The sequence below is a fragment of the Oxyura jamaicensis genome, chromosome 2 (assembly GCF_011077185.1).
Source record: "Oxyura jamaicensis isolate SHBP4307 breed ruddy duck chromosome 2, BPBGC_Ojam_1.0, whole genome shotgun sequence".
Classification (NCBI taxonomy): Eukaryota; Metazoa; Chordata; class Aves; order Anseriformes; family Anatidae; genus Oxyura; species Oxyura jamaicensis.
Window position 1 is genome coordinate 138,030,172 of NC_048894.1, and position 27,542 is coordinate 138,057,713.

At 41.7% G+C, this 27,542-nt stretch overlaps 1 protein-coding gene across 1 annotated transcript; it reads left to right on the forward strand.

Moving 5' to 3' along the window:
* The first annotated feature begins 639 nt into the window (after positions 1-639).
* FZD6 (frizzled class receptor 6) lies at positions 640-27,467 on the forward strand. The gene is made up of 6 exons (XM_035318339.1): positions 640-835; positions 17,108-17,304; positions 20,068-21,085; positions 23,110-23,258; positions 24,547-24,969; positions 25,436-27,467. The coding sequence occupies exons 1-6, from the start codon at positions 656-658 to the stop codon at positions 25,590-25,592; spliced, it is 2,124 nt and encodes a 707-aa protein (XP_035174230.1). The 5' UTR covers positions 640-655; the 3' UTR covers positions 25,593-27,467.
* The last annotated feature ends 75 nt before the right edge of the window (positions 27,468-27,542 follow it).

Below are 27,542 nucleotides of genomic sequence, written 5' to 3' on the forward strand. Positions count from 1 at the left end.
CGAGGTGGCGGTGCTGGGACAGCAGCGGTGCGGCCGCCATGGCCAGGCGGGGCCCCGGGGAGGAAGAGGAGGAGGCGGAGGAGGAAGGAGGGGGCGCCGGGGGCTTGGCCCGGGCGTGTCGGGGCTGCGGCGCCGAGGCTGCGCCCGGCGAGTCCCGGCTCCTGGGCCGCCCTCCCGGCCCCGCTCCCCGCCCGCCCCTGCGGGCGCCGCTTCCTAAGGCGGGGCTGGGAACCAAGCGCCGAGCCGGGGCGCTGGGAGCAGCGGGGCGCGGCCCGGCGGGGTAGGTGCGGGCAGGGGCGGCTTCGTCTCCCCTCCTCTCCCCTTCCCCGGCCTCCTCTCCCCGCTCCCGTCCCCTCCCGGCAGCCCCGCACCGGCGGCAGGGCTGCGCGGAGGCCGAGCGCGGCGGCCTCGGTGCGGCGGCCGCTGACCGGCCTGCCTCGGCCCTTCCTGTGTCCGCAGGTCCGAGGAAGGAGGGATTTGAGGAAAGACGCTGGAAAATGGGGAAATAGCGAGAGCCAGGCGTCTGATGGTCGACCTGCCCGCCCCTGCAACCTGCGTCCCCGTGGAAGGAGAAGAGGAAGATGCGTGTTTCGGGGCGAGGCCAGCCCGCGTAACGCCGGGCGAAGCGATGCGCCGCTAGCGGGGTCTCGGCAACATGGGAGCGCTCGGGGTCGCCGTGACTTGCGCCTCGCTCCTGGCGCTGGTGCGAGGGCACAGCTTGTTCACGTGCGAGCCCATTACCATCTCCAGGTGTTCAAGAATGCCTTACAATATGACTTTTTTCCCCAATATCATGGGGCACTACGATCAGGACACTGCTGCTCTCCAAATGGAGGTGAGTTATCCCACCCCGACGGTAAATAAACGGTGTGGAATACATCCTTTTGTCCTTGAGAGATCGCTCTGAGTAGTGATACCTGTCGCACTAAATGACAAGGGAGATAAGCTGGCTAGATAACGCTTCTTTGAAACTTTCCGGACCGCACTGTAGCTCCCTGGCTGTGTAAGCAGTGCCTAAGGGAGCTATAGACACACACATGGCCCTTGGATTCTGCGTGAGACTGGAAGAGGAGTTGGTGTAGCACACCAATGTGGCTGTTAGAGCTCTTCAACTGATCACACGTAGCCCGTGTACCTCGCTAGTACATAAAGCAGTTCTTGAGATTCCCTAGGGCCATAGCCTGCGATATCCTGATGATAATCCTGGCCCACCTGAACTCAGGCGGTGCAGAAACAATGTTTAGAAGTCACTTATTTTTTTCTTAACTTACGTCTATTAAGGATAGGTACCTGAATTTATTCATAGCCTTGTTCTCCACTGTGGTTTTTGCGTTCTGCTGTCACTTGACTGAATCCCAAAACTCCTGGCTGAGAGAAACTTTCTTCTGTGTTTTGTTTTTTCAACTAAAAACAAACGCTTTGCTACCTGAGCTGACTGCAACATGGCTCCCTTGAGAGCATGCCACCTTGTGGAAGAGCGTTGCCGGTTACAGTAGCTACGGAGGGCGAGAGCCTCTCTGGGTGAGAGGCTAGTAAAACAAGTTTTAAACCTGTTTTAATAATGGCTTTTCAGTAGTAAGAGGAGGGGGAACACCTTAACACAGGTCTCGGAAAGCTCAAAGTCTTGTGTTGTGCAGAGAGTGAAACAGAAGTAAGATTAAAATTCAGAAGCTTCTGGTTAAAAAAAAAAAAAAATGAAGGTAGCGTTGGGGAAGGCTGCTGCTACTACTACTACTAACATCTTATTTGCATATTCATTACTGAGCTTGGAGAAGGAGCTTGGTTCAGTTGCCAAAGCATTTGTTTAGTGCTGTTTGGGATACTCAGGATTACCATTTTGGCCTCTAGCTGCCAGTCTGGAAGGGCAGAGGCTTGCATTGTATTTGCCAGCCCCACGCAGATACATGGGAAATTCCGGTCTCGATGTTACGAGCTCTATATATGAGCAGTTCAGTTCAGCCACAGATCTCAGATACGTTGTGCGCTTTTAAATTGGAAAGCTCTCTCTCTCTCCAGTCATCCTTTGTCTGGAATGCTCTCTTTCTACAGCGCCTGCCATGTTATCTTGTCAGGCATGCAGGTGGTTCTCACTTGGCAGGTAGCTTCTGTCTGTACTCATGCCATCCAGGAACGCTGCTGTTACAGCAGAGACCACTGCCACTTTTGTTTGCTGTGACTTTCCTGTATCGTCAGTAACTTACCCCTAGTTTCTCCTGGAGAGGGTTCATGACTTACCTATTTTTATTTAGCACTTTTTACAAAAATGGTATGGTAGCACAAAATGCTGTTGTTGCCATTTCTCCATCCTGTCTTTTTGTAGTCACCTCTGGCTCCTACGGTGGCTGATCACTACTCAGCCAGCTGACGGGGGGCTGTTTAAAACAGCACTAGGTTTTGACCTAGTATCCTAGTACTTCTTAGTGTCCTGTCACTGCTACGCTCCGGCCTCTGATTTGGTGTGCCTCACTACTCCAGTGCTGTATGGACATCTCCAAGCTACCTGATCTGCCTTCCTCTATTTGCAATTGGACAGTGCCAAACCAACTTTTTCAGACATCTGCTTTACTGATGAAAGCATAAGGAATTTTTTCCCCCGTTGTGTAACTTGTGTTGTATCTGGCACTGAGTTAGCTGGAGTTGTACAGTAAGCTCAGTGGAGTTCTTTGGTGGGCCTCCTGAGACCAATGCATACCAGGAGCTTATGCCCTCTGAAGTGATTCTGCGTGGTAGTCAATAACAGCATCAGTGTGGTTTGTCACGGTTGATTGTAGCCGTGAACCTTCCCAGGAGTGTCAAAGGTTCTGCTTTTCGGGGGACTTGCAGCAGAGGAGGAGCTATTGGACTTTGGGACTATTGTTTAACTTCATTTTACCGCCATAAAGGAGCAGGAGGTTGGGAGATGAAGGAGACTTCTGTTTTAAAAGCTTGAATTTTTCTGTAATTGGTAGTCCAAACTCTGTTTGCACCAAAGAAAGAATTTTAATGGTATGTTGGTTAAAACTTTTTTCTTTTGATCCTCAGTAGGAATGCTCAAAGGCTTTGTTTTTTAATTCCATCTCTCCTTCCCCTCCCCACAGCTTGTTCTCAAGGCTGGGCATGGTCTTACAATGTAAACACTGGGTTATGAGACTGACGCTTGTAATATTTTCCTTACTTTATCTTAACTGACTTCGAGCAAGCTGCTTAATCGTGCAATCCAAGGGCATATGGTGGAGACTTCTTCAAGAAATCTCAAGTCTTTTGTGCAGGAAGTGGCTATTAATCCTGTTTTCTGCTCCTATACCCTCTGGAAACTTATTTTCATTATTTATTCATTATGTTTACTCCCAGAAAGAGCAAAGAATAGTCAGTCAGTCAAGGGGATGAGCCTCACCTGGGTGTGAAGTTACCTCTCCAAAACTTTGCTAACTCTGCTCTAGCCCACTGTTGAGGCTCAACGGGTGTGTTCCCCGTTGGGGAGTCTTGTATGGCCAGAAGAGCTGTGATTTCCATCTGATGGACCATGACGGCTTCTGTAGAGTTTGTCTCCTTTCTGGAAAGGTGTTAAATTGGCATGTCTTTGTCTTCATAGTAATCCTCCAGGTGAGAATGATAGGGAGCCACAGTCTCGTGGTGGTTTTCCTCCTGGAAATCAATTGGATCACCGAGCTGATTCATGGTATTATTTCTGCCTCACATATCAGCTCTTCATGGCAATATGCTACAAACCAGAACATTGAACTGATTAGAGCAGGAGGAAGGACTTAATCTTATGGCCTCTGTTATGGGGGTTCTGTTAATTGTGGTAGTCCTCCTTGGCTCTTATTTTTTGCAACAGAAAGGTCATAATTTGCTCCCTCTTCACCTGCCAAATTGTTAATTGAATTCAAACTATTTGAGTTTCATTTGTTTGGATATAGCTTTGTTTATGCAACAAATTGAGATTTTTGGAAAGTACAACCACATGACTTAATGGTGTGAAGCTTTTTTGCCTATGTTACTTGAACACCTGCATGACAGTGGCAGCTAATTATTTGCAGCTACTTGCAGGATCTGTCTCAAAGCAATTGAACAGTACCACTGCTCGTGTTCTTACTCTTACTGAAGATCTAGAGTATGTCTAGTGAGGAAAATGGATGGATGTAGCTGCAATGAAGCCGCCCTTCAACCATACTTCCAGAGGTGTAACTCCCTCTCGTGGCAATCCTCAAAAACAAGTCAGTTCTAACTCGAGTGCAATTACTTCAACTATCTGGAGTAGGTTGTCAACACAAAGCTTTATTCAAGCAAAGGAGAGAATATTACTCTGTAATAACTTCCTTTATTCATATTTCTTAGTCTGTTGTGTCAGAATACCTGTTTGTGGTGAGTTCAGTTAATTGAACCAGTCAAGTTTCAAGTTTCTCAAGAACTAGTCAGTTTCATCCACCAAAACCAATTTGAAGCGGATTAAGAAGTACCTTCCGAAGCTTGATACCAAAGTCCTGTGGTTTTCGACTTCCGTAAATTCAATGATATATTTTTATTAATATGTTCACTTAATTTGCCTCTAAGTATAAATTAGCAAGTAATTAAATATGAAGATACTTGCAAAAACTGGAGACCAGTTAACTGGCAAACTTAAATCTCTATATATATTGATATTAAATACATTATACACACAGGAGGAGGAATAGCGTGAAGTCTTCCACCTTCTGTAGGCTGGGAGCGTTGAGGAATTTAAGTGCTATTTAGTGTAGAATGCTGCTACTGGGATGTTCTGCAAAATGGCACAGGTGTGAATTCACTGAAACCTGTACAGACAGGCACCCTGCCTCTCTCCCTTACCTCAAACGAGCAGTGCTTTCTACAGTACACAAGCCACTAGTGCTTTGAAACTGGAAGCCTAAATCTCTTAAAGTAGCTTGGCTTCAATTAGGAAAGCAGTTGATCACTGATATCTGCTTGGAATTGCTTTTTCTCCATGATGCTGCCTCAGAGCCTAAGCTGGAGAAAGGGTGCAAAGGTATGAGCAAACACGAGGGGCTTTGTAATTCATATATTGCTTGCAGTATCTGTGCTGTTTCATTACCCTTATTGCTGGTGGTAACTGACATGGAAGGCATTAAAAAAAAGATACTAAGTATAGCATGCTGTGCGTCCTTATTTAGTACAGACTAAGTTCACTTTTGTAGCTCCTTTGAATAAGGTGATCGTAAAAGATTTCAGTGGTGAAATAACTAGATCTGTACTTGTTAGATCAAAGTTTGCAAATGCTGAACTATTTTTTTAGAGCTGCTTCATATGGATCAAAGGAAAGACAAAGCACTATTGACTTCTGTGCTGGGTAAGTCTCCAGAACCACAGAATAGTTGGACGTGAATAATTCTGTTTTGAGCATCACTGTTGCTTGGGGAAAAGCTTTTGCTAAAAAGGTCAAAAGTGTGCATTAGACAAATCTGTGTCACTGTGCAGCATGCAAATTCAGGGCTTTTTGGTTTTGTGCTCTACTGCACTTGCTCTCAGATGTTTCAAAGTAACTCAAGTCATCATTAGCTCTCACAGTAGTAGGAGCTTGAGCAACACATTCATATACCCCACGTGCTGATTTTGTCGATAAAATAAATTATTTTGTTGGTCTCCTGAAGACTTCTGTCCTTTCTGCAGTGCCCTGTGTTGTGGTCATGAGTAGGTGGGTGCCAGCCCTGGAGGTCTCTGCATCTCATTGTGCTTCTCCAGCTCCTTTTCCGTGCTCTCCTGCTAAGCGTGGGCACTGGCTACACCGAGCACTGCAGGTGGAGACTGCTGGGCTTAGTCCTGGGGCTGCAGCCTACTCCAGGACAACACCTAGGAATGAACAGATTGATGCAAGCCTCCCTAATCAGGATTCCCTCTTTCTGAAGGGGCCGCAGTGGGTTTTAGGCACCTCCCTGCAGCAGTGAGATGCTGTTTGTCCACTTTTTTTGCTGTTTTGCTGTTTGCTGTTCCTGTTATACGGTGGGTGTGATGTTCAGGGTGACACGTGGATGCAGGATGTTGATGATGCCTTTGCTTACAATGACCACAAGAAATGAATGTCCAGGAAAGAAGCGCGTGGGACTGGGGATGTGGTCAGATGTCACCGCTTTTACTTCCAGCGTGGCAGTGCAATGATTAACTGTGATTTCTCAAACAACTCTTGGGTCATTTCTTTCCTTCTCTATTCCATCCTGAAGAAGGTGGGTAGGAGTGTCTGCACCACAAGGCTTCCTGTATTTTCCTCTCAGTATGTGCTGGCTGTTGATTCACCAAGCCTTTGGGGCAAGCATGGTTACTTCGTCACCCCCTTGCTGTTTGCTTTTGTGGACCTTTTTTTTGTTGTGTATGCAGCTGTGGTTGTTGCATCCAGGTGCAGTCCACCTGCTGGAGGAGAAGATGCAGGCAGATGTCTGCCCTTTTCTCCTGAACTACGTAGTGGAGATGAATGGAGATCTGCTTGCTTTCTGCTTTCTTGTTAGAAGAAGGGGAGGTATGCAGGGGAGGGTAAGGGCTGTGTAATCAGCTGATGTAGCTGGGGGGGGGGGTGGATGGAGGGGACTTGGTGAGGTACGGGGGCAGGCCTGGGTAATCAGCCTCTGCAGGGCACAACAGCTGTCCTCTTTCTGAAGATATCTGTTCTATGGCATCCTGTTAAGAGATGCAAGAGCTTCCTGGGGAAAAAAATAAATCCTTCTTTCTTGTGTTTTGACTTCTGGCGGATCAAATTGTTTCAGAGAATAACCACATCCGTCCCACGCTGTTCCCCAGCAGGCCTACACAGCCCCATTTTTTCAGTGCCAGAAACGGTTGCCTCTTTCCTGGTCACAAAGCACTCAGTGACCAAACTTGCCACATGCTTACCCCACATGCCAAAATTAAAAGCAGCTGCCCCGAGAGGGCCGGGACCCATCTAGGAACCTAGGAAGGTGCACCATTTTAGGCAAAGCGTAAAAATCCAGCTGGGGGATCTGCGGGGAGAATGCCTGGAGCTGCAAACCAAGCTCTGTGCTCTGAAGGCTAACGTGACCCACAGGTCCTGAGATGAATGGGTAGAAGAAAAGGTGGCCTTGAGGATTATAAGCACCTCCTGGTGCTGAGGAGGAGCTGCCTAACGTGGGCGTTTGGAGCCAGGGAGAGCAGGAGGGGTCCACGCATCTGACCCACCACTGACACCAGCGACTAGCCTGGCAGTTCTGGAGGCCGAGGGAAGGCCTCCTGCAGGGATTGCCAACCGTGCCTTGTGTCTAACGCCTCCTGCTCCTTTACCAGTTTGGCAAGAGCAGTTCTGGTCCATCCACGTGCACTTTAATGAGTTTGTCAGCGTCTGTTTGCACAGTCTGGTTCCTGTCCGACCTTCCCCAGTGCCACCTCAGCCACAGGGAGACCGCCCTGGGCACTGCCTGCAGCAGTCTGGGAACCAGGCGCCAGGGCAGGGGGACAAAAGGAAGACGTGCCTGCTTATCAGGAGCATCTGTGAAGGAGAGAGCGAGCAAATGTGAGTCCTTGACTGCCTGTGAGGTTACAGAACAGTAATGGTGCTCGTGGCAGCCCCCAGCTTCTCATGGGCGAAGGTTTCTGCAGTGCAGTGGTGCTGGGGTACTCCTGTGACTGTTTGGAGTGACTCCTGTGAGGGAAGGGCACAAGCTCTCAACAGGTTGCCTGTAAGTAGTGGTAAAGTTGCTTCTGCACTGTAGCAGGCACTGATCTTGTTGGAGGTCAGTGTTTTAAGATGTCTGGGTGGAGATGTTGGAGGAATGGAGGAGAGACTTTGTGTGAGGCTGCATGTGCAGAAGGAGGCTCCCGTAGAAACATCAGTTCCGTAGTTTTGTTGACAGCTCTTTCATATTTTTGGCTACCTTGCATTGGAAGGAAGGAGGAAGTTTTCATAAAGTAATGGCTGTTGTGGGTAAAGCTTCCTTCCTTACCAGCTGTTTCATCCATCCTTTAGAATTCAGATTTTGTTTTTTTTTTTTTTATATATTATTATGAAGCAAGTTTTTCTTGCATTCTTGTCTCTAAGGTCAGCCTATGTCTCAAAGTAAATAAAAATCAACAAATAAGAGTAATTAAGATGCATATACATATATATCTGCAGAGCAGAAATCTGTAACTGTTCAAGTTATCAGTTTTAGACACTTAGACGTTATCTTAGAAATAATAACAAAAATTATCACAAAGTAGATGTATATGTGAAAGATGAGAGCTGTTTCCCACAAGTATTTAGGAATGAAGCATCCCTTTTTTTCCATGAAGATCCTATATATCTCTTTAGAAATCTTACATACTGCTTTTGCTATACAATAACGATCTACTTTTTGCATTAATTGTTGCATGTTTTATGTTTTCAAAATACAGTGGAGATTACAGCTGTTCAAGTGGATTAAAGCGGCAGGCCTGGCTTTCTGTTCTGCACCCACAACTTCCCAGAAGCAGTGTTTTCACAGAGAATTGCTGTGGATCAGAATTTACAGCAGGTGGTGGGTGCTAAGTACATGAAAAGCCCGCCGTGTGGTCGGGGCTTCCCAAACAGAAACAAAGCAAGGCTGCCACCTGGTTTTCCATTGTTCTCCTCAGCTGTCTCAGTCTGCGGCTCAGACTCCTGGATCGTTCGTTTCCAACGTTGTGTCTGACTTGTTGGCCTGTGCTCTGGTGCTGCTGAGATTTCATTCCAAAGACCCTCTCCTGCTGGTTGACCTGTGAGTGTGGCAGAAGCGACCTGTGCAGATTTTCTAGGTGCTAACGAAGCCAGTCCGTTTGAAGTTCAGTAAAGCATTTGATTCAGTATCATGTGAAAATCATTACAGTTGCTAATCCCCGCAAACTTTCACTAATCCCTTCACTTTGCTGTGAAGTAACAGATGACCTAAGTCTGGCATGCTCGAGTCAGATGGCTGAGTTACTAAATTAAAAGCCCGTCAGGTTGCATTTAGGTACCTCGCCACCAGCAGTGCTTCCTCTGGCTTCTGCTTTTCGTGTTTGCAGTACATCGAGGCACTGACGCTGGCCATGGGACAAGCAGCGCCTCATTCCTGTGACACATGGGAAAGAAATCAACTCCTGGTTGCTTCTCATTGTGTGGGATCTGCGAGCCCAAGGCCTTTCCCCGTTAGCATGGGAACTATCTTCATAAGCCAGATTTTCCTTTTCACATACAGTGTCAGTGCCATGCTATTGTACTGGCTAGGTGGGACAAGCCCAGATTTACAAAGAGGGAAAGACGTGATGCAAGCAGCAGCATGGCTCCACGCAGAGCTCTCATAGGGTCAGCTTTGAGCCCTGCAAAACTCCTTGCAAAATTTATTTGTGCCTCTGCTGTACTTCCCATTTCTTCCAGCTCCAGCAGAGCTGCGCAGAGACAACCAGTTCCTGCTGGGTGTAAGAACAGATCTGTTAGGGTTTATTGGCTGAGGCTTGGTGTCAGTGCTGTTATGCCATATAACTAACTGTGTTCCTGGGTGGTCTCAGAGCTGGCTCAGCAGGCCTGGAGAGGTGGCCTGGTAGGTAGCTGGGCCTCCGCGGAGCTGTTAGGTTGCCTTTACATCCACAGAAGTGGCTTTCTTGCCATCCTGATGATTCTGTGATAAGGGGCATCAAATGTGTTAGCATGGCTTGGGTTCAGAGAAGGGGAGGTGAATGTGTCCAATATTAAAAAGTTCAGTACTAAATCCATTTACTCCTCTAACACATGGCAAATACATGAAGGATTTCAGATTATTTTGAGATGTTTCTGCTACCACAGCCCAGATGTAGTGGAGGTCCTGTTTGCTGTAGTCTAGACTTGAGATGTTTGAGGGCTGTGGTATACTTTCCATCAGTTAACTTGTTTTCATCTTCTATGCTATGTATAGTATAGACAGAGATAAAACCATATATAATTGAAAGCTGTGCATAAATAGTTGAGTTATGCTCAGGAAAACTCTCTAATATTTATTTTGTATTGTAAATTGCAGAGGCTGTCATGCCTATAATTTAGGTCAAGCTATAATTTAGGTTAGAACCACAAAATGCAGTGCGTTTTGCTAATAAGCTACTTCGGCAAGCACCGGAACTGTGTTTCATAGTAACTTCTTCTAGCGAGATGTAATATTTCCATTTACCTTGTTTCTAGCCTTTGTTACAGCTAATATGTGTAGGGATACATGTATTTTTATCTTAAATACTTAAAGGGAAGACATGGAAATACGTTGTCTTACTGCATAAAGAAACTCCGTAGTTGCTAGTTAATGAAAGACAGACCGGGGTCCATAGAAGTAAAAGCAGAATAGCCTGCTTGATCTTCTCGTGTGTGTGTTCATCCTCAATGTCAGTGGTAAGTTTAGGGTCCGGCTCTTTTGGTGGGGTGGGTTTTTAAGTGGGTGTTTTGCTGCCCTACTGACCTTTGAAGGCCTTCTCCCTTGTGCTTTGTGCTTACACTGCTTGGGTTGCTGGTTAATGACCCCATGCGCTGCGAGCAGCTAGGCAGGCTCACAGCCAAGCTGTGTATTAAAGACATTGCACATGGAGGGAGAGTGCCGACGAAGAGCGAGCAGCTACACTCGTGCTTTCAGTGGGGCCACGCTGAACGCTCAGGTGAGTGATCTGGCTCGTTGAGCAGCTGCACAGGATAGGGTCTGCCCTCCACGGGCTTCTCAGCTGCGTGCCAGTCAGTTCCTGAGCCATTGTTACACTTTGCCTTTGTTATTTCTTAGCTCCTTGAGCCAGATTGTGCTTGGGTAGGAAACTTAAACAATTTGTCTCTTCTAAACTACTTGGGTAACCTACTTTCAATTCCAACAAAAGATTTCATTCTTGTATTCGTAACCCCTGAACCAATTTTGTTTAGAAAAGGTTTTACAAGCTTTTAAATTAAACCTGACTTGTATTTGCCTTAATTCTATTTCACAAGCTGCAGAGAGCAATGCTTTAAAGGCAGCTTATTGAAAGCACACTAATTTGACTTTCATTTTAATGTTTATTACCTCCATCAAACGGACACAATTTAGTAATGTGTATTAAGTGTATTTATGTTAATATCTAAAATAATGTATTCCTATCAGTGAATCTTAGCTCCAAAAAACCTTTGTTTTAGAAGAGTAACTTGTATCACTTTGAACGTGAGTTTAGTCTCTTCTCAACTCTGCTTTGAATCTAATCTAACTTGAAACTAGATGGAGGGTGAAATTTGCATGTGTTGGTACGTTTATTTGTCGTGGCTTAATTGTGCACAAACAAGGAATCAGATTCTTGGCAGCTAGTTCACTGTGCAGCCATGAGCAATTGTGTAAACACAATGAATTGTGCGATGCCATTAGTTTCCCTGGGCACAATGCTGATCTTGCTCACATCCAGCCCAGAATAACTCTATTGAAACAACAGCGTAGGATTAAATCAACCATGCCATATATGTTTCACTCTTCTTAACTGAAACAGCTTATTATAAAAGTAGCTAGGGGTATTGCAGATTAATTGGTAGCATAGCTCTGAGTATGGAGAGTGGTTACTGCCTATTTTTATTTTATTTTTTTAGGATGCTGCATTTGTATTTGCAGTGGTTGATGGTGCCGTATTTCCAACGCTATGTATTAAGGTGTATAGGTAAAATGCATTGTGTTTAGATTTTGAGGTTGTACTTTATGTGTGTAAGGACGCTTATTGGACAGTAGTTGTTTGATAGTGTAAATCGCTAACCATAACAAACTTTTGCAGATTTTCTGAAAAGCAGGTGAATATTTCATGAATAACAAAGTACACCTTTAATTCAGGCAGGAATATGGGTCACCCAGAGTACTAACATTACAGAAATTCGGATTTAAGCCCATGTTTGCTTCCACAATTGATGTATGCAATGCTCCGAGGAGCAAGGTTGCAGTGCTGGTGCTTTGGGTTGCAGGATTCACATCAAACCATGAAATGGGTGCTGTTGCTTAACGCTGAGACAGTGTCTTGGTTTTAACTTAGTTAACCTCAGTGTTAATCCATTTAACTTGGTAGCTAAACCTCAGCAATGAGAGTGGGCTGTTAGTTTTACATAACTGGCTCCAAATAGCTGAGCAAAGGCTTTCAGCTCTGCTTATCAGCAACTCAAAATACTTGATTTACAAGATTTACAAGAGCTGATTTTAACAAAGTCCTTGGCATTTTGATCTACCATTTTTTGTACTGTTTCTGTGATATTGATAACACTACAGGAGAACATTTTCACTCATTTTGACATACATCAGTAGTAACTACTAGATCACCTCTGATAATCCTTTTCTCTAGGGAAAAACCAAGATGAGATGGAATGAAGTTATCTTCATCTGCAGCATCTTCCTGGAGTATTGAGCTTTGTTTCTGTTACATCTTGGTTTTCTAAGCACGAAACAGGAAAGCTTCATGATCTTGAGATTAACGTGGAGTTGAAAGCTGAAACTTATTTACTGGCAAAACATGTTTAAGAGCCTGTTTGCGCCTGAGCATTTATTCTCTCTGCTGTACCACTTGTTTTCACGCATCTCACTTGTGTTCCTGTCTGCAGGGCCACACCATAGCTGGACTACTGGGATAGGCTGGCTTTCCCCCTGGAGAAAGTGGGATACAGACACTCTTCCTTCTTCCTTAAAGAGTCCAGTGCTAAGCTGGGTGCTGAGGATATTCCTTTTGTTGGCAGTGATGTTCTGGTCTTTGATTGCTTGACCTTACTCACTGGCCGCAGTGAATACACGTGAGCTTCACAGCAGTTTTGTGCCCAGATTCTTTCACTGACAGTGCAGTGGAAAAGTTTGCATTTCAGTCCTTAGGTTTCCCACTACTCTTACTTGGGGACATTACAGACTACATCATCCTTGGCTTTGCAGTTGCTTTCTGTTAGCTATTAGGTGGTTTTGTATGTGTTTTTTTTTTTGTTGTTGTTGTTGTTTTAGTTTTCTTTGGTATACTGTTAACATATTTTATTTTGCCTGGTATTTACTGGGTTTTGTTTCCCATAGGCAGGAAGATGAGAATTTCTATTTTAGGACTTATGTTGGCCTTGTGAGGCTCTGCTCTTGGTTTGCACACAGCTTTGTTTCACTCTGCTGTCGCCAAATCTACAGGTTTTCATCTCTGTCCTCTGGTAACACAAGCCCGATGCAACCAGGTCTTATTTTGGGGGAGCTTCTGGTCTTGGTTTTAACCTTTTTGCTTACATGCTATCCAGCAGGAGGAGAAAATACTTCTTTTGGTTTTGGTGAGATTTTGCTTTTGTGGTCTGTCAGGGAATGCAGACCTATTATTTTCTATAATACAGCATTTCCAAAACGACTGGCTGGCTGGACGTGAAGCCCACATTTAAAGATAGCTAATTGAAAACAGTTCCAAGTGCAGTTTGCCACCTCTTCCGTTGCTCTCAGATGGTAAAAGTAGGCAATTTCTAAAAATAAATCTGTACTTTACAAATCCCATTTGCTTGTGCTCGGGGCAAAGGGCTTTATTTTACACTTTGTGGAGGTTTTTTGGTTGGGGGAATTTATGGCCAACAAAGTCTGTTGGAGTTCTTTGGAATCCACAGGTCTGTTGGAAAAGGTGGCTCAGCCTGTGTATTATACTTTGATTTTCAAGAAGGCTTTGACATGGTTGTATGCCACAGTTTTTAAATAAAACCACGCTGGTAACCCAAAGGGGACTTTCTTTTTTAATGTCTGTATAAAGAACAAGAAGAAAAGTGGGAATAAATAAATGTGTGGTTGTTTTTTTTATTTATTTATTTATTTTGTATTTTTTCCCCCACAATGTAGGGTGTGAAATCATTAGATGATAGTTTGGTCCCATAGCAAATACATGGCTAGAGCGGTTGCCCAGCCACCTGCATGGAAACCTCTGATCTACAGCTGGTTCGCATGCGGCCAGGGGAAGGGGTAGACGGTGAATGAAGGCAACAGAATTGACTGAAGAGTTGTAGAAAGGTCTGGTGATGCAGTTGGACGGGGAGATGGTAGGTGACTATTTATGTGAGTGGCCACGATGTTACATCTGTCGCTCAGCACACAGCCTTTGTGGTCACTGTGGCTCGTTGTGGGGAAACCTGAGGTCAGTGTTCAGATGTGACCAGGGCCATGTGTGTTGTGAAAGGAACAGAAGTCGAGATTTAAAAGGGGATTATGCTGATGTAAGATGTAAATGGTAGCAGGGCGGGAAGATGGCATGGAAAAAGTAATGTGTTAACCGTCAAAGCATGAACTAAGTTAGAAAATGAGGAATTAAAATTCAGTATATTTCTTGGCAGTGCCTGATGAGATTATAACTTACTGCTGTAGTATCTTATAACGGGTATAAATGTAAATGGTTGGAAGAGGGCTTAGATGTGTCCTGGGAAGACAGGAGGTCTGTCAGTGTCTTCTAATCGCAGTCGTGGTGTTACAGCCTGCACTTGTGTTCGCACTTTCAGGTGTCAAAATGTAAATATTTTAAACAAGCAAGAAGATATTGTAAGAACAATTGCTCTTGTCAGCCAAGCCCTTGGATTTCGGCTCCGATTGCCTTACAGGCTGAGCATAGCCTTCTTCTTCCTCTAACCTGGCGTTTCTGTATTTGTCTGTTGGGACAGTTCTGCTTTGAGACAAAACCTGTTCGTTAAACCCCAGTAGCCAAAGACAACATGCTGTAGTAAAACTCTCGCACTCAAGTTTTCACTTGCCATTATCTGCCTGTAATACGCAGCATTATTAATTGTGTAGTGACTGCTGTGGTGTTCTAGCTTTGGCATAGTTTTGTATAACAGAAGTTGTTAGCATGGCTGAGGTTGGTTTCAAATTCTGACCTTTTAACCAGACATAGCTTTCTTCATGCTCTTTAGACAACACTGATTTTATAAATATGAATACCATTTTTTAAATTTCCTACTTCTACAGAAAATATTGCTGTTTTACCTAAGTCTGCAAAAGCTCTTGATTGACACCCTAAAACTTGCTCTACAAAATTAATTGTGTTTTATATCAACTGAGATGAACTGTGAGGGGATAAAAAGGAAGAATTAATAACAAGACAGTTTCCCCAGGAGTTGACATCAAATGTAAATTCAATTTCTATACAATCACTCAAGCTATTATCTTTATTTTATCCTAAGTGCAAGGAAGAACAGAGCTAGCATAAATTAAATATTCAAACAAAAAAAAATGTAACAGAAAAGAATACAAACACCCCGACAGTGCAAAGGAAATGTAATTCATTTAGGGCTAATGGCTGACTACTTTTTTCATCTGAGGCAGTGTAGCATTTTAGGAAGCATCCTTCCTTGGCCTAAAATCCTCAAGACGTCTTCCTGGGAAGGCAGCTGCAGAGCAGGCACCCAGGTGAGGGATCAGGCGCCTGTACCTCTGCTGGAAAGACAGCTGCAGATGCAGCTTGCAGTCAGTTAAGTGTAGTGCCAATGTGTTTTTGTTTGTTTGTTTGTTTGTTTTTTCCACAAAATGTTTTTCTGTCACCTTACCCTACCTTATCTTACCCCCACCTCCCCATTGCTGTGTTCCTTACTGAGGTATCCCATGCGAAGAGGAAGGTTATTTATCAAAGTTTTTCCTTTTCAACTGCATGCTCAGCAGTGAGACATGGTACGTGGGTGTGGATATATTTTGGGATACTTAAAAGCTGACAAAATTAAGGGTGCTGTTCTGGACTCAGAGGTTAATCCTTCCTTACCAGTCCCTGCTTGATGAAGTCAGACTAATTGAGATACCGAGCTGTTAATGGCAAAGCATTAAATAAAATTTTTACTGGTCTTAGTATTTTTACTTAAAAGTTCTGCATACTTTGAAAATCTTGTGCAGTGTCCGTATTTATCAGCACATGTCAAAGTGTGTTAAATACTGTTTCAGCTTTCCTGAAACGCGTGAATTTGACTATTTACATGTGATACAGGGATTCCTTTTTCCAGAAATAGGCAGTGTCTCATCAAAAAGCCTACCTACAAAGCACTTAGGCTGACGGGATCCTGCAGATCCATTTTGCCCACAGCCCTTGGTTAATCCGTGCTGCCCCGAGGGTTATTTTAATGACCTGGCTTTACTTAATAAGCTGGATCAGGAGCTTTTACCTGGTGTCACAGGGAAGGCAGAGCAAACAGCAGGCCAGGATACTGGGATTTGTTAAAAAATGAAGAGATCAGAGCCTTTGAACATGCACGTGCCCAGCCTGCTGCTCTCGACCTGCCTTGCTGCTGGTTCCAAGTACCGGAGTACAAAATCCCTCACAAGCACCAGAGCCCGTCTGAGGGTGCTGCTGGTGTATTCATGCTTGCTTCCTCAACCGTGCTGGCCTTACAGCAACACGGCAGGTGGGAAAATGACAACTGTTGGTTTGCCTGAAGTTTATACCCATGGTATGGTTTGGCTAAAGTCAATTACCCTAGCAATAAAGTTAGTAAAATGCAGGGAAAGGGTGATGTCTCTCTCTTTTTTTTTCTTTTTTTTTTTTTTTTCTCTAAAGGCCTCACAGACTGTGAGTAATGGACTGAATGAACAAGGGACAGGAAAATTGCATTACGCTTCATTCTGTGAACTCTCCGCTAGGAATACTCGTCAGTAGTTCGTTGTCTAGCATCCAGTAATACAGGTAGAAATGTTCTCAGTCATGTGGAGGTCTTGAAATATCATCATTGCTCACTTCTAAACATATTTGGATTGCATTAATAATAAAAATATTAAAAAAAAAACACCAGCACAGCAAACGCTATAGCCTGAGGGAAGATGATTAATACGACACACTGGACTGAAAATGTGATTTCAACAGGAAGTCCAATATAGATGTATCTTTAAAAATCTCAGGCTGCCTATTTAGAAGCTGAATAGTCAAAATAGGAACTTAATATTTTATAACCCCCCTATTATGTTAAAAAATCTTGGACTTTAATGATTGCTTTCAGATTTCTAACACTATTAAGAAAAATCAAATTTGAGTAGTAACAGATGGACTAAGATCTCAGAGTAGGGGATGTGCTGGAAGAGCCAGTGCAGCCCAGGAGTGGCTCCTCAACACTCAAACCACCAGGTTTTGCTCTTCCACAGCTGCTGAACAGTGTTCTCTACTCACATTTCTTCTCCTGGAGGTTTGAAAAGATAGCCATAGTGATGAAAATTAATTTTACTGTCTTGAATTACATTTTTAAAAATACTAATCAAAGCCTTTTTCTTTCCCAAAGCCTTTTCTTACTCTTATGAATCTCCACTGTTCACCAGACGTCCACACATTTCTGTGCAAAGCATTTGTTCCTGCCTGCCTGGAGCAAGTTCATGTGATCCATCCTTGCCGAAACCTCTGTGAGAAAGTGTATTCTGACTGCAAGCCGTTGATTGACACTTTTGGAATTGCATGGCCTGAAGAGCTGGAATGTAACAGGTGGGGTATTTTTCATGTGATAAGTGGTGGAGGTGATATTTTTCAAATGTACTGTAATTAACCCAAACCGAGTTGAAAATTAGGATGTTAAAAACGAGCTTGCTGTAGCTTCCGTCTCGTTGGTGACCCTGCAGTGCGTATGCATAGGACTATTCTTATTGTTACTTTTGTCATTATTAAAATGGTCACATATATTAAAATTATTAAATCATTCAAAAATTTCAATTATTTAAAGTATTAAATTAAAAATAAGTGTTATAGCACAGATTTCACTCTGCTTTCTGATCTCTATACTAGGGATAATAACAATACAGGGTTTTTATAGATAATTGTTCACAAAATAATGGTATGTGACATATTCTGTATTTGAGTGCACACACAGCATTAAATAATAGAACCTTACCTTATCCCTAATGACTTGCATGTGCAAATTCAGTCTTGTATTACTTTTCCTGTACTGCATGGCAGAAGTCTTGTTTCCAGTAATCGCACCTTTTTCTCACAGTTGTTCAGGTCTTTGTTCCAGAGAAAGGACAGTTTATATTACATTTGGGAAAAAGAGAGTCATTCTATATGAAATGGGAACGACTTAAACAACTCTGGTTTAATCATTTTGAGATTCTGACCTTCAACTGGAGATACTTATAAATGTTTAATGCCAAGTGTTCTTAACCGCATCAGGGCAAAAAGTATGAGAAAGGAGCAAGGAGTGGAAACTTAACAGGTCATGTTTCTAGCCTCCACGCAGTTGCTGATCCATGACAGGACTGAAGCAGAGCTGGGGCAGTAGCCCTGTGCCATGATTCTTGGTAGAAATCCATATTGGAACGCCTATGACAGATATATGGCATTAACTCTATTTCCCTTTTTCTCTGCACAAAAATTGAGACTTGTGCATGAAAGCCTTCCAGAATTGGTTTGGAGAATTAGGAAAATTAATCCTAATCCAGTGATTCAATATATATTCCAAATGACATTTCAAATCAAATTCCGCTTCTTGCAGGAGTCATTGCAGCTTCAAAGTATTATATTACTGCTAGCGTTTACCGAAAACGACCCTACATTGTTCGTGTGGGAAATGCCTGCCCAACTGATGACACAGGGAAGGCCAAGAAATGCAGGAGATTCTGAAAACAGCACAAGTACTGCTACTGGGGGAGGAGCTGGCATGAGGATGGGCTTCAAATTCAGTTGTAGTTCTGAGATTCACACTCATATTCTTACAAATATGCATAATGCCTGTTAAGACGTGGGTGAATGAAGTTTGCACTGCTCTGATGCATACTGGTCTGGCCCGCAGTTAATGAAAGAACCTGCTTTGGAATCAGTTTTCTTAATTGTTAGTCTGGCTTTATTTGGCCAGCATGATAATGCAGAGAAACATAGAACTTAGGGCTTTTTAGCTCAAGCTGAGCTTCCATGTTGACATGGAGGGGAAAAGGTATTCTTACGTGTAAGGTCAGAACATTCCTTGCAGACATGCCCCTGCAACAGTGTCTGACAGAGAACATTTGGGGATAACAGAATCTCGCTTTAAAAGCTAGAATGCAAAACTTGTTATTTTTAAATACATGCCTGAACTCAGAATGTATATTAACGTAAGTCCCATTTTGAATAACTGCTTACCTGAGTTATTCTTGAATAATCAAAGATCTGTCCAATGTTGCTAATCCTATATTAGTAATAAAAAGACTCACGTTTTGTCCAATTAAATCTTTGAACAATTGAGTCTTAAGCAATTTCTAAATTAACTTCTAAAACGTTGATTTTTTTGCAATGCTTATGTTTTTAGCTTTGTCTTTTTATTGCTGTTGAGAATGAAATGTCATTATAACACAAAATCATAATCATCACCATCACACACTAGTCACAAGTTAATTTTAGATACTGTGAGCAGTCTTTGTTCCTTGACTGAAGCTTGCATTTTGACAAGATCACTTGCTGTCTCTCCACCAGTCTAAAATCTACTATAAATATTATATATATATATTAAAGAAATAGTGTGGATTAAGACTATAAAAGAACAACTGCAGTTTGAGTAAAGCGTTTCATAAGCAACAAAACAACAGAGAACAACAGTTAAATAGCTGTGTTTGATTAGCCTTCTCAACTGAAAATACGTTGCTCTGTTTGGATGTATTAGAACAAGTCCAGAGGAGGGTGACGAAAGGGCTCAGAGGGCTGGAGCCCCTCTCCTACGCAGACAGGCTGAGGGAGCTGGGGTTGTTCGGCCTGGAGAAGAGAAGGCCCCGGGCAGACCTTACAGCGGCCTTCCAGTGCCTGAAGGGGGCTACAGGAAAGCTGGGGAGGGACTCTGTGTCAGGGGGTGTAGGGATAGGGCAAGGGGAATGGTTCTAAGCTAAAAGAAGGGAGGTTGAGATATTAGGAGGAAATCCTTCACTCAGAGGGTGGTGAGGCCCTGGCACAGGCTGCCCAGAGAAGCTGTGGATGCCCCATCCCTGGAGGTGCTCAAGGCCAGGCTGGATGGGGCTTTGGGCAGCCTGGGCTGGTGGGAGGTGTCCCTGCCCATGGTGGGTCCCTTTAAGGTCCCTTCCAGCCCAAACCATTCTGTGATTCTATGTTTTCTAAAATAACACCTGAGATTTTTCATATAATGTACATTTTGCATCATCTGTAAAATTCCATAGTGCTTACAATCAGATTTTTCCACTTTTTTTTTTTTTTTTTTTTTTTTCAGTAAGAAATAACTGTTGTTGATAATGAGGGATATTAAGATATTTCCTCTTCTGTTAATTTGCCTAGACTAGTCAATTGTGACGAGACTGCTCCCGCCACTGCTCCTGTAACCACAAACGCACATGGAACTCAGAAGACCCCAGGACAGACGCGAAGGGATTATGGATTCTGGTGTCCCCGACACCTGCACACTTCCAATGGACAAGGCTACAAGTTTCTAGGCATCGATCAGTGTGCACCCCCATGTCCCAACATGTACTTCAAAAATTACGAATTGGATGTTGCAAAAAGCTTCATTGGAATAGTTTCAATATTTTGTCTTTGTGCTACGCTCTTCACATTCCTGACTTTTCTGATTGATGTTAAAAGGTTTAGGTACCCGGAGAGGCCAATCATTTATTACTCGGTCTGTTACAGCATAGTGTCTCTAATGTACTTCATTGGATTTCTCCTTGGGAATAGAACTGCCTGTAACAAGGCAGACGATAAGCTAGAAATTGGGGAAACAGTTGTTCTTGGCTCCCAAAACAAAGCCTGTACCGTCCTTTTCATGGTTTTGTACTTCTTCACTATGGCAGGAACCATTTGGTGGGTGATTCTTACCATCACCTGGTTCCTCGCAGCAGGAAGAAAATGGAGCTGTGAAGCTATCGCACAGAAGGCTATGTGGTTCCACGCAGTTGCGTGGGGAATACCCGGCTTTCTAACCATTATGCTTCTTGCCATGAACAAAGTCGAAGGGGACAATATCAGTGGAGTTTGCTTTGTGGGCCTCTACGATGTGGATGCCTCTCTGTACTTTGTGCTTTTGCCGTTATGCCTTTGTGTTTTTTTCGGTCTCTCTCTTCTTTTAGCTGGTATTATCTCTTTAAATCATGTGCGGCAAGTCATCCAGCATGATGGCAGAAACCAAGAGAAGCTAAAGAAATTCATGATTCGAATTGGAGTTTTTAGTGGCTTGTACTTGGTGCCACTTGTGGCACTTCTCGGGTGCTATGTCTACGAACTGGTGAACCGGAAGACCTGGGAAACGACCTGGGTGTTTGACCACTGTGACCAGTACCACATTCCTTGTCCTTATCAGGCAAGTAGCAGTTTCCTTTCTACAAGATAATTAGCAAAAACCCTTATGCATTGCTGTATCTTGCAGTGTAGTTAAATACATTATTTTCATGTTAAGTAAACAGTTCAAGAACATGCAATGATTGGTTGCTTTTTAAGTTAAAATTGGTGGTATCATACTTTTGCTTTGAAATTTTCTTCTAAACAAATTGATTTCACTCAGCAATTCCAACTCGCAGCTGTAATGGGATTATTTGAACTTCATGCCGTGAGTAATGCTGGGGGCAGGGATTGTTTTTCACAATGTCTATTCCTAAAAGCAGGCGCTCTGTATGTGGATGCCTAGTTCTGTATTTCAAGGTGAATTCACATCAATTTCAATTTAAGTTGAAAAAATGAGTCTTGAAAATTGTGTCTAAATTGGATTTAAATTGTTGTTTATAACCATAGATTTAAAATCATTTTAATCTTTTTTTTGTTGTTGAAGTATAGAACTGTCAAGTACTTGAAATTACAAAACAATTTTTCAGTATATTTTTTCCATGATAGTTGCAGGCTGATTTTCAATAATGTGAAGAAATCTTTTAAAAAATAAAAATGCTTTAAATTGCAGAGATGTTCACATTTGACTTTAAAAAAAGAAAAAAAAAAAACTTCAGTGGAAAGGCTTTTAAAGTAAGTAAAGCTGTCCCATAGGCAGTACTCTGAATCTTATTTATGAATCTTAAATCTTTTTAAATACATAAAATTCTCTGCAATTTTAAGTAATTTGTGGTTTGCATCTTTCCATTTAAGAACAAATATAAAAGGAGAAACCATCACTAAGAGAACTGCATGTTTCTAATGTTATCTTTCATTGTTTTGTACATACCATCTGTGTTTTTACTGCAATAACTTGTCATCAAAAAGAGGAATATAAACACAAGCATTATGGGGGGGGTGGGGGTGGGGAAAAGGCTTGATCCTTCTATGTTCTTAAGCATCCTTTGTGTCCTTTCTATTGAAATTGTTGTAAACTGAACATCAGAGCTCACGGGCTTCTTGGCTATTTTTGCTTCCATTAATGTTTCATTAACAAGTGCACTTGAGGAAGTTTTGCACTGAGCTCTGCTTCAACTTAGATGGCTCAAATTAAACAAGGTTGAAAATAAGGTTTTTATTCACTTTATCAACAAACAAACAAAAACTTGTTTTGTAGTGCTTAGATAAACAATCTTAGCATAATAAGGCACAAAGAGCCTGTATCCTCAGTCGTTAACTTAATGGAAAGAGTAAATAGCAACAGCAAGTTTACACAAAGATGAACTTAGTGGGCTGTGTCCGTATGACAAACAGTGTGTGCTGTTAGAGCTGGACAGTAGCTTAACGCGGCGTGCTTGGCCATGGCTTCCCTGAGCCATGATACATTGACCAGAACAGAACCAAATAAAAACAAAGTCGCTAAGATTACCTGGCTAACCAAAATGCTGATTTTTTTTTTTTTTTTTTGTAGATAGGGTTGGCAGGTAAGCCAGGAAACATAAATTAAATTTGCAGCCTGGGAGGAGGAGATAGTCTGTTACAGAGTTAAATGGCTCGGATCTTGTGATCCTGTTCTGCACATAGGTGGATTAATTTTGCAATATACAGAAAACAGCTATGTTGTTCCCTGCAGCTCCCTGTCTAATCTGATTAACTCCCAGCTCATCCACCCACTGTGTCTTTTAAGCTGAAGGGATGAATCTCATCCATACAAACCATCTCTGAAGAACATGGTTACAAAAACTATTACCCCTAAAATTACCTTTCCTGACAATTTAAAAGAAAAATATTTCCTTCTAACTAATCTCCTCTCTGTGTATCCAGCTGTAGCCTGCAAGCAGGCATTAACCAGATCCGACTTGACTGTACATGTCTTGCATTTGTCCACGATACAAGCCTCAGCAAAGAAGAGCAGCCATGAGGAGAAAGCGTCTCTTTTACTTTTACATAATTTGTTTGGTTTTCTGCGTTCAAAAAATAACAAGTATGTCGTCTTTGCATTTATTAAACTTTGTTATTTTCTAGGCAAAGGCACTAGCAAGACCAGAAATATTTTTGTTTCTGATGAAATACTTGCTGACACTAATTGTTGGCATATCTCCAGTCTTCTGGGTGGGAAGTAAAAAGACCTGTTCGGAATGGGCCAACTTCTTCAACAGAAACCGCAAAAGAGAGTAAGAGCAATTTTTAGTCTTGTTTTTCAAAGTGTCTACTTAAAAAAAATACATTGGATTTCAGACTTCTCTTAAATGTGTCTCAGGTAATCAAAACATTATCCTTGGGCCCTTTATCTCTTCAAGTTTGAATGCTGCGTATCAGCACCAGCAAAAAGTTCCACTGAAGTCTGTGGAAGTTTTACATGCACAGTGACTCGACTACGTTCTCAGAAGACAGAAAATTATTCTCCTCTGCTGATTTGTTCTCTTCATAGAGCTGTAGACATACTGTTGTATTTAGCATTGGATAATATCTGGTTTCCAGTCAAATCAGGAAGATAACTTTAGCCATCAACTTTGATCTTTTCATGTATTCAGACTTTATTTGGCACAGCACTTAGCTATGTTTACTATCATGGAATAACAACATCCTCTGCTTTTCTCATTTGTCAAGCTTGTCTTACTTGAAAATTAATTTTCGTTGTCCCATCCTTAGCTAGGCTTTATTGTATTAAGTTACTGTCCCTTATTTTTATTCTGAGCCTGAGTAATTCAGTTTAATTACTTAATTTTAGTAAATGTAACCTGTTTAAAATCATAGATATCCAAATGTCATCTCCATTTCTTATAACTGTCTTTTTTTTCCTTTTTGTTCCTTCATTGGATAAGCTTGGATCCTTCAGAAGGATATTAATCCTTCTAGATTATCTGTGTTACTCATATATTATAATGTATTTTAAGAGCTTTTTATGTCTTTGAATTTCCCAAGCCAGCAGTCCTTAAGCTCCTTTTATTTTACATCTGCATTCCATGATGGTGAGCTTATAGATTCCTTTCCCTCTCCTCTCTTTTTCCATTTCCTGTAGGATTTTTCTTGCGTTTCAGATGCTAACTGCTTGCAGCTATAAGAATTCTAAAATATTGAAGTCATTTTTATAATGCTTGCCGTTTTTTTCACTTGAACAAGGTTTACATTACATAAAGTTAATTTGGTAATACAGCTGCTTATGAGCTAATCCTGCTTTCCTCTCTTAGATGATTAAACTACTGAAGTCATTGGACCTACTTGCAGAAGTAAGAAATGTAGAAATTGGCTTGATTTAATTGTTCCACGGGCATAATTGCTTTGAAGTCATTACAACCAGATTTTTTCCTCTTTTTATATATCATTTTCTTTATGTTCATTACCATCCAGCTCAGATTACATCCTTGTTTGCTCTTCTTTTTATGTTTTTGTGTACCAAGCTATAATGCGTTGTATCTGAGGTTATCCTCATCATTCAGTTATGTTTGTATTTGCTTTCAGTCCAATCAGGGAGAGTCGAAGAGTGCTGCAAGAATCGTGCGAATTTTTCTTGAGGCACAATTCCAAAGTTAAACACAAAAAGAAGCACTACAAATCGAGTTCGCACAGGTTGAAAGTAATTTCGAAGTCCATGGGGACTAGCACGGGTGGCACAACAAATCATGGAACTTCTGCAGTAGCAATCACTAATCACGATTACTTAAGCCAAGAAACTGTTGCAGAAATCAAAACGTCTCCAGAGACATCTGAGAAAGAGGCAGATGGAACATCAGCCCAAAAAGTCGAGGAAGGCGAAAACAGTGGAAATCAAATGTTATGTGGTTCTAAACTGACCGTGGATCAGGTGGAAAAAAGAAACAAAGCAGATAGCACATGTGATATGAGTAGCTTGTCTGGGAGTGTGAAGAGAATAGGTGAAGGAAGGTAAGATTCCATAACTCAGTTCTTTACTTGTTTACATATATTACCCCTATTTCTGATTTTTCTCTCTGATAAATCAGTGCACAATTAACTGTGAGTAGCTGTCAATAGTACTGTAGTTCTTGCAAACTTAGGGCCATGTATCTTTACGGTACGATATGGGCTTATTTTATTGTTTTTTAGGATTCTTTTTCCTTTTAAGGGTTGAGTGCTGGAGCTTCAGCTTGAAGGATATTTTTGTGTTGTTGAGCTGTGACCCTGAATAAATCTGTGGCTGCAAAACAATCCTTTTGAAAGGTGACAAGTCTGAAAAAATAAAAGCTTGAAGTATGCAAAATTGTATGGTGTTCTCTTGAAAGGAAAATAGCTTAAGATACATTATCAATTTGTTGCTTAAAAAAATAATTTTCCTGTCTAATGCATTGTGCTTAAAATCCACTCACTGTGTTTTATTTCTCACTACTTACAGAGTAACTCCTAAAAATGATTTTATTGAATCTCCTGCATTACAAAGGAGCAGTTCCCAGATACCTGATGTCTCACAGTCAGGCTCCATATCACTACTTGTCTACTCGGCTTCAGACACCAGAAAAGAGTTGGATTCAGGAACCAGTTCAAACCCTTGAAAGACTGATTTTTATCTGAACACTTTCAATGAATAAAACTGATATGGACTCTGTTACACTGGAAATAACAGATATTCTGTGCCTTATTAAAAATCAGACACATCTTGTTTTTGCACTTATAAAAATGTAAGCTTTGTAGTGGGGACAACTGGCAATAATGTACTATATTCATACCCATCCGGGAATAATGGAAATGGAAGTTCTGTAGGATATAGCTGGATTGACTAGCAATAATTTAAGAAAGATGAAAAATATTATTCCCAATATAAAGAACACTTTTTAATAACTGTAATGAAATAATCTATAGAAAGCACCGTTGCTTTTCAAGGCATACAAGTTCCATCTGCATATTTGATATTTTTCAGCTTTTTACTTGTTTTGGATTTTTTTTTTTTTTTACTATCTATTAAACAGCATTATCACTTAAAAGTAAGACATGCATAAACTTTATAAAGTGTCATGATGTGTCAATTATAGCACTGTTTTATGGTAGTTTCTACACTGAATATGAAAGGGAATCTGGAATCATAGTGATTTATTTTGTACATAAAAACAAATTATGTAAATAACTGACTGCATTAGGTCAATATTTAGAACTACTGTTTTGTATTAATTGTATAAACTTGGTAAAGTTAATAATGCTTCCATTAGATACTACTGAGGTCAACAATTTTATGATGATCAGGCAATTTTATGTAGTTCACAGTAAAGCAGATTGTATCTTTATACAAAGCATACACCATACACTATACATTTGGGGCAAGGCTGGTCAGACATCTGGGCATCCTGTACAGAAATAGTACATGAATGCAGCTGTACTTCAGAAAAATGCTTCTTTGAGCCCCTCCTGGTATGGTGTTCCAGTGCATCGTGCCAAGCAGGGAAACACTTCAGATCCTCTGTCCAGGAAGACAGAATCTGAAGTACGTATTTGTTGTGTGGGTTTTTTTTGTTGTTTTTTTACTGAGCTGCAGTGAAAGCATATGCTTCCTTTTGTTTCTATGCAAGTAACTTGAACTCTTAGATCTGTGGAGAAACCTTGCAGAAAATAAACTATGGTGCAAATAAACTAAGATGCAAGCTTGTTTAGCAGTACATTTTACATAAAACAAGACCTTAATAACTTTTCTGCAAAGTTTAATTTTCTACATGCTACAGCAATATATTTTCTTTAACCCAAGAAGGCCTTAATGCAGATAGCCTTTTTTATACTTTCTTATGATAGAATGGTGCTCCAGGGCAAGTAATACTGATGTGCATAAGTGTTTCATCATTCATATCTAAAGAAATCCTGGTTCCAGTGAAGTCAGTGCCATTTATTACTTGAGGTGTTTTGGAGCCAGGGTTTCTAAACTGAAATTTCCCTGCATTTTGTAAGGCTGTTCAGCATCGTCTGTTTGATTACTAAGAGGAACATTGCTCTTAAATTGTTATCTTCATTTTGTTATTGTGTGGAGGAACTGTGTTCCAGTTTATGCAGCACTCGTGCTGATGCTTTGAACAATCAAGCAAAATTGCATGGCACAAAGGTCGTGTAAGTACTGAGTCAATGGCAAATACTGTTCTGATGAACCAGAGTTACTTGTTTTATTGATCATGCATTGAAAATTGAATGTATTTACCTTTATATTGTCATGTGCATTTTCGTATTTGTAATTTATTGCCTTAAATACGACGTGCTATTTCTTTCATCATTTTCCCCATTGAAAATATCTGATATTCTTGCTGCTGAGAAGGACAGTGAGAAAACCCTGTGAAAATGCACACTAAGCACCCTGCGTTCTTTTAGTTATGTTTGTAAACGGGTAACTTTATACATATTCAGTAGTTTTGATATTACTGTCTTTGTTAGTAATAAAAATCTGTTGTATAGTAGAAGTTTGAGTTGGTATTTCTTTTTAACTGGATTCAGTGTTTATTTCTCTGTTACCGTGGCATTTCTGCACCTAA

What these genes read in the sequence shown, in the direction of transcription:
- FZD6 (XM_035318339.1), top strand. Translation starts at nt 656, where the DNA reads ATGGGAGCGCTCGGGGTCGCCGTGACTTGCGCCTCGCTCCTGGCGCTG. An exon ending in AACAGAAACCGCAAAAGAGA is followed by an intron (nt 23,259 to 24,546) that starts GTAAGAGCAATT and finishes ATTTGCTTTCAG; the next exon opens with TCCAATCAGGGAGAGTCGAA. An exon ending in AAGAGAATAGGTGAAGGAAG is followed by an intron (nt 24,970 to 25,435) that starts GTAAGATTCCAT and finishes CACTACTTACAG; the next exon opens with AGTAACTCCTAAAAATGATT.